Source organism: Chlorella variabilis (genome assembly GCF_000147415.1).
Source record: "Chlorella variabilis unplaced genomic scaffold CHLNCscaffold_20, whole genome shotgun sequence".
Taxonomy (NCBI): domain Eukaryota; kingdom Viridiplantae; phylum Chlorophyta; class Trebouxiophyceae; order Chlorellales; family Chlorellaceae; genus Chlorella; species Chlorella variabilis.
Window position 1 is genome coordinate 396,009 of NW_005435068.1, and position 6,736 is coordinate 402,744.

Here is a 6,736-nt window from a genome sequence, read left to right on the forward strand (position 1 = left end):
TTGATTTGAAGCTTGCATGTGCTAGTTTGATCCCTTGCAATTTCTGGGTTTTACAAATGGGCAGCTTTTGGGTCCCTCCCACATTTGCTTGAGAATCAAGAATTCAACGATTGTAAGTTAGCAGTCACTGCTAAAGATCACGCGCAGCTTGCCCAGGCAGGTGCCGCTCTACCTGGCATCCATGGGCGCTGCAGGGCTGTTGGCGGCTGCCCCCACCCCCGCCTTGCCGCGGACCTTGGGGTTGGTCAGCTTGTGAGCGCGGTGCTTCAAGTACTGCCTGCATGATGCGGCGGGCCGCAGCCGGTAGCGGTTGGAATGGGCGTGTGCCAAAAGATCACACCATGATGGCGGTTGTGGTGATGCGGCAGCATCAAGGGGCCGTGCACCCGCCCCTCCTACGCCTCGCCACCTGCTCGCCCTCCCATGCACGACCCAGCCCCACCACCCCTGCATCTCCGCAGCGCACCTGTCCACCACGCCCTCCTCCTCCACCTCATCCTCGCTGCTGCTGAGCACAAAGGGGTTGCCGGCGTCGTCGCCGCTGCCAGGCTCCTCCACATACCCCACGATGCGCTTCAGCGCCAGCGAGGCGGCGCCCCGGCCACGCCCGGCCCCAGGGGTGCCCGCCGCCTTGCCCCCGCGGCTGGCAGTCATCTTGCGCAGCGAGGCGGTCAGCGGCTGCGGCAGGCGGGAGCAGGCACCCCACACAGGGCATCAAAGCAAGGCAACAGCCTGGAGGCAGCACGGGCCTGCTCCGGCGTCAGAAGCGCAGCCAAGCGGCTGCTCAGCCGAGAGGCGGGTAGGCCAGGCCTCACCTTGCCGGCCGACACCGCATTGAGCCAGGCGGGCCCCGCCCAGGTGCGCCGCCTGAACCCCTTGCGCAGCTCCTTCTCGCCCTGCGCCGCCGCCACCGCCGCCTCTGGGTCAGTGTCGCTGCCGCCATCCCCATCCTCTTCCCCGCCGCCCTCCTTGCCTGTCCCTTCCCCGGGCACGCGAGGCGTTGCCTGCCCATCCGCCCACTGCAGCTGCTTCTTGCTGGGCAGGCGCGAGCCGCTGCCCGGTCCCGCGGTGGCTGGGGGAGTGAGCGTGGGTGTGGGCTCCGCCGCGGCGCCATCCTCCCCAACCCCGCTCATCTCGCTGTCGGCCATGCTGCGCCCCGTCAGCATGCGCTCCGCCTCTGCCGCGGCCGCCGTGGCGGCGGCCTGCTGCGCGGCAGCTGCCGCGGCCTCCATCTCTTGGACCAGGCGCATGAGGCGGTCCAGCTGGCCGCCCACTTCGGCCAGCGCAGAGGGCAGCTCTGGAAAGAAGTCCTTGTCGTGGATGCTGGCCCCCTGGGGCGCCCGCGGGGTGACCCCCTCTGCGGAACAGGGCAGTAGGTGAGGTGAGGCGGGAGCTGGAGAGGCCTTAGCATTGGCAGCCCGCAGAACATGCAAGAACAGAGCGCTGCCCTTCTGGCCACAGCGTGTGGCCAGGCGCGCATTGCAGGGCGGGGGCGGCACAGCCAGGCAGCCAGGCAGCCGGGCAGCATGCGTGCATGCCCACCAGCGGCCGCGGGCGCCGGCAGCAGCTGGATGCTGGCCCGCCGCTCGATGAGGCCCGCGGCGCTGACCCGCATCGCGTGCTGGCCCGTGGTGCGCCGGTTCGCGCCCGTCACGCGGCGGCCGCCCACCGAGCAGCGGCGGCTGTCTGTCATGGATGTCAGGCGGCGGCCATCGCGGAGGGACAGGCGGCGGGTGGCAGCCTCCCCAGAGTCCATGGCACCCTTCAGGCGCAGCGCCAGCAGGTGCAGGCCCTGCACGGCGGAGCCAGCACACACCTGGCTGTCGCTGGCTGTGCACCGGGTTTCGACATTACAACAGCCCAGCCCTGTCACGATTCTTCCCCCATTTCTACCAGGTAGTCGGTAGCCCCATGGGACCGGCTGGCGTCGGCAGCACCACCCTGCCCTGCCTGCCTCACCTGGTCCGCCGCCACGCACACTTGGCTGAGCTTGGAGAAGTTCTGCTTGGCCACCTTCTTGCGCCGGCGGGCCTCCACAATCAGCACCTGCTTCTCCCGCAATAGCTCCTCCATGTCCACGGCAGCCGCGGCAGACGAGGTGGCGGCAGCAGCTGCCATCTCCGCCTCTGCTGGCGTGGAGACCTCTGCTGGCGCCTCTGCCGCAGGTTGCGCGGCCACCTCGGCTGGCGCTTCCAGCGCGGCCACGCCTGCTGCTGGCTCAGCTGTGTCCTCTTCCTGGGCGGGGCCTGCTTGTGTGCCAGAGGCTGGGGCAGCCTCCTCGTCTCCTGCCTGCTCGCTGGGCGGCGCGCTGCCGGCTGGCGCCGCTGCAGGGCTGTCGGCACCCGACTCTGGCGGCGCCTCCACAGCGCCAGCTCCTCCCGTGCCAGGCTGGACACCCTCCTCTGCTGCCGCCGCTTCCGTCGCAGCGGCGCTGGCAGCTACCGCCGGCTCCGCTGCCACCTGCTCCCACGCCAGCCGCTCCGGCGCCGCCTCGCCCTCCCCAGCCCCAGCCTCTTCCGCCGCCGCCGCCGCCTGCCGCCGCTCGCCCCGCGCCGTGTCGGTGTCAAACACCTCTGCCTTCTCGGCCAGCAGCGCCGCCATCTCCCGCTTGGCGCGCGCCTCGCGCACCTCGGCCAGCCGCACCAGCTCTCGCATGCTGGCCTCCTTGGCCTTGAGCTCTGCACAGCAGATGCGGCAAAGGCGGCAGCAACAGAACTGGCAGAATCAGGTTGGTGGCCAGGCTTGGCTATGTCCAACCTTGGCTTCTCAGAGCCAGGTTGCCAGCAGCACCCACCCTGCCAGTAGGCGATGAGGTCTTCGGCAGTGGCGGCGCCGCACACGCCGTGCAGCCTCGCCCAGCTGGCTTCCAGCAGCTCCAGCTCCGGCACCACCGCAGACAGCCGTCGCGTGGCGGCCTCGCGGTCCGTCCTGTGCCACAGGCAGCAAGCGCAGGTCCCAGCAGGTCATCACGCATGGGACTCAACAGCTGTGCGGCAAGACAAGCTGACAGCTGCTGGCAGGCTGCAAAACGCCAGAAGCAGTGCAACAGGAGAAGTTGGGGAGTCACCCCCTGCTGCTTTCCCACCTGGTCTTGTCCACCTTCTCCTGCTCCAGCCGCGTCTTCTCGGCCGCCAGCGCCTCCAGCGCCGCCTTGCGCTTGTCATCCTCGGCCCTGCGCCGCTCCAGCTCACGCACCTGCGCCCGCAGCAGCTCAGCCTGGACTAACCACATGCATTGCTGCACGTCCAGCTGCCATTTCCTGGGCCTGCCCTCCTGCAAGCGCTGAACACCACTCCCACCCCGTTCCCCAGAAATTCCACCAGCCTCCAGAAGCCCCAAAGGTGCCCGCCCACCTCCTTGCGCCGGTCCTTGAGCTTCTTGCTCCAGTCGCTGCGCATCTGGTCGTACATCAGTACCGCGGCGCCCAGGTCGCACTCCGCATTCTCCTTAGCCGCCCGCATCTCGTGCATCTGCCTGGCGAGCGCGGTGTAGTCGTCGGCAGCGCCCTCCTTGAGTGCCCTCGCATCACGCATACGCTGCTGGGCGGCGGCATGGTCGCGCCTGCAGTGGGGGAGGGCCAGGAGGATAAACTCACGCCCTGTTGGCGGCATGTCCAGCCAGCCCGCTCTTGTCTACCAGCCTTCATGCTGAGCCAGATCTCCATGCCTGTCCGACCAGCTGGCCACCCGCATGACCGCTGAGCCACAGCTAACACACCACCCTACCCATGCTGCCCGCCTCACCTGGTGCGGACCTCCAGCAGCTTGTACAGCTCATGCTTGGCCTCAGCCTCAAGGATGTCGCGCTCCACGCCCGCCAGCTCACCGCCCAGCCCCTCCACATGCCCCACCAGCTCCGCCATGCCCTGGGGCATCAGCTGGTCGCAGTCGCGGCTCGTCGTCTCCAGCTGCTCCATCCTGCAAAAAAAACGGGATCGTGGCAGCTGGGATGGATGTGGGCAGGGCCGCCAGAAAGGCGCTGCTTGTGATGCGCTGATGTGGGCCGCGGTTCAGCGGTGGGCCTATCGCTGTGGGTCGCAGCATGTCCACGCATGCTGCCAGCAGCAGGCAGGCAGACAGAAGCATGCAGGCATGGCGCTGGAGAGGGCTGTGATGGGCCACAACGGGTGCACCCCGGTTGCACTGCCACCGCCCATTTGCGCACGTGTCTGTCAGCTCGCGCGTCACCCGCCGCAGCTCGTTCAGTTTGTCCTGCTTGGCCTCCAGCTCGCGGCGCAGCAGGCGGATGTCCTCCTGCTGCAGCTCGCCCCCCGACTTGCCGGTGTCGGCCCGCAGGCGTGCCAGCGAGGTCAGCAGCGTGGCGCGCTCCGCCTTGACCTTCTCCAGCTCCGCGCGCTGCGGCAGGCAGCGCCAGAGGGATTGATGGTGCGGCGCAAGAGGAGGGTGGGAATGTGGTGAGGCTGCCCATCTGTTCTGGCCAAGCAGCCTTGCAGCTCGGCATGAGAGTCGGCGATGGCACGCGGCTGGTAACAACCACGGCGGCGGCCGGCGGCACCCACCACACGCTCCTCCTCTGTGAGCTCATCGTCCGTAAACTTACGGACCAGGCGTCCCGGGCTGGCAGCGCGCCGGCTGGGGGAGCTGCGGGGACGTGCCTTGAGAGGCGATGGCACGCGGCCAGCAGGCGCTGCCGCCGCGCCCGCTCCACCGGCCTCACCCTCGCCCGTTGCCAGCAGGCGCCCCAGCTCGGGGGCCGTGCGCAGCAGCTCATCCCGGGTCTTGAGCTTTGGAAGGCGCAGCGGGGTCTTCTCCATTGTGCCGCAACCGGCTCTGACCGCGCCGGCACGGCGGAGCGCGTGGTGGGCACCCAGGCAGTCAAGGGGAGCACAATTGGATCGCCGACAGCCGGCAGATGCGCAACGAGGCCTGGGGGGAGGCGGTCAGCGGGTCCAAAGCCAGACCGTACCTCGCAGGTAGTGCTGACGCGCGGCGCGCCCTCGAATGGCCCCGCCGCCGCCCCGTGCGGTGTCCTAGATAGCTGCCTCGCCTCCTGCAGCGTGTGGCTGAGCCGATCGTCTCTCAGGCTCGCCGTGTCTCGCCACACACCCGAGCTGCACGCCTCCGGCAGGATGTCTGACAACGACGACCGCCGCGACTCACCGATGAGGTGCCCGCATGCCAGCAGTGGGGACATCGCCTCCATCACCCACCCTCTCACACTCTCACCCTTGCCCCGCTGCCCTCAGGGAGGATAGGAGCAGGAGCCCCAGCCCACGGGGGCGGAGCGGCAGCCGGAGCCCCAGCCGCGAGCCCTCCAGGAGCAGGACACGCTCCAAGACCCGCAGCCGTGCGTGCGCCGCCCTGCCGCCGCCACTGCAGCCGTGTTGACCCAGCGCCAGCCACCCGCACCACGCCACTGCCTCTGCCACCGCTGCCGCCGCTGCCACGGTCTCCGCGTGCCACGACGGCGCGACACGTGCGCACGGCTGAAACGCCCAGCACGGCCGCACGGCACCTGGTCTGCTTGCCTGCCCCGGCCCTGCACGGCATGCGGCCCCTGCTTGCCCCGGCCTTGCACGCACCGCACACCAGCCTGCCGCGCCGGCACTGGCAGCAGCAGCAGCAGCAGCGCCACGCCGATGCGCCGCGCTGAGCTCTTGCAGGCGGGCGCTTGGCACCCCAGGTTTGGCCTGCTGTGCAAAGTTGGCATGCCAGATGCAGCCAGCACCCGAGCGCACCTCCCTGGCCTGCGGTGCTGCCCGCGCTGCTGGGGGCGCACCGCCGCCTGGCTCATCGCCTGCTGCAGTTCGCTGCCACGGCCTTCTAGTCCTGCCGCACAAGCTGCCATGCATCTGCCAGCAGCGTTTTGCCGGCGCTTACCCTACCCCTGCCCCCCTTCCCTCCCTGCAGGCTCCAAAGACAGCCGCTCACCCCGCCGCGAGTCGCGCTCCCCTCGCCGCACACGCAGCCGCTCGCCCGCCCGCGGTGGCGGCGGCGCCGCCGCCGAATGGCGGGTGAGCCTGCTGCCCAGCATGCCTGTGTCCTGTCGCTGCGCCGTGCCCCACCCGCCTGCGCCTCCTGACAGCCTGCCCGTTGAGCTGTCTCCTGATCGCCCTCCCTCCTCTCCTCTCCTTTCCTCTGCCTCCCATCAGGTCAAGCTGGACCGCCTGTTTGACAAGGGCTACCTGCGCAAGAGCGAGATCGACACAGTTCTGCTGGAGGACATTGAGAGTGAGCGGGGACCCCTGGGCTGGCGGGCAGCTGCAGGAGCTGCGCAGGCTGTACAACCATGGCTGTGGGGAGCTGGGGCTGCGAGCGGCCCGTGTGCTGGACTGTTTCGCCCGCCTCGAGGCTGGAGTCGGCTCAAGCTGCTGCCTGGTTGGCTGCCGGCCTGCCCTGCAGAGCTGAATGATGACGAGGCGGGCTGCGTGGTGGACCGTCTCACTGAGGCCAACCTAGAGTGAGCGGGGCTGGGCTGGGCTGGGCCAGGGTGGAGCTGGGGTGCTGGGGCTGTGGTGCAAGCAGCATGCCGGCTCTCGTTTGTTTATGTTGGGCGCCCAGGCTGGAACAGCATGACACCGCCGTGTCGTTCCGTGTGCTGTGCTGCTCGATGAGCGGCGGGCAGTAGCGCGCCGCTCATTGAGCAGCATGGTTGGGCAGGCACAGCGTCATGCTGTCCCCTCATCCCGCCGCCCACCCGCCCGTCCTCCCACCTGCCGCCTCGCCATTGCGCTCACCCGCCCTCCCGCCTGCTGTCCCCCCAGCCCAGCCCAAGC

The 6,736-nt window shown here is 69.3% G+C and overlaps 2 protein-coding genes across 2 annotated transcripts; one reads left to right on the forward strand and one right to left on the reverse strand.

The window, feature by feature from the left end:
• Positions 1-168: 168 nt before the first annotated feature.
• CHLNCDRAFT_138354 (hypothetical protein) lies at positions 169-4,774 on the reverse strand (the record flags this gene model as incomplete). The annotated part of the gene is made up of 11 exons (XM_005844906.1): positions 169-277; positions 467-678; positions 816-1,357; positions 1,543-1,792; positions 1,960-2,678; positions 2,795-2,928; positions 3,086-3,216; positions 3,354-3,561; positions 3,744-3,917; positions 4,165-4,355; positions 4,520-4,774. The coding sequence occupies 11 exons, from the start codon at positions 4,772-4,774 to the stop codon at positions 169-171; spliced, it is 2,925 nt and encodes a 974-aa protein (XP_005844968.1).
• A 901-nt stretch (positions 4,775-5,675) lies between these two features.
• CHLNCDRAFT_138355 (expressed protein) lies at positions 5,676-6,424 on the forward strand (the record flags this gene model as incomplete). The annotated part of the gene is made up of 4 exons (XM_005844795.1): positions 5,676-5,712; positions 5,871-5,974; positions 6,113-6,191; positions 6,363-6,424. 4 exons carry the CDS (start codon positions 5,676-5,678, stop codon positions 6,422-6,424), a joined length of 282 nt encoding a protein of 93 aa, XP_005844857.1.
• Between the last annotated feature and the right edge of the window lie 312 nt (positions 6,425-6,736).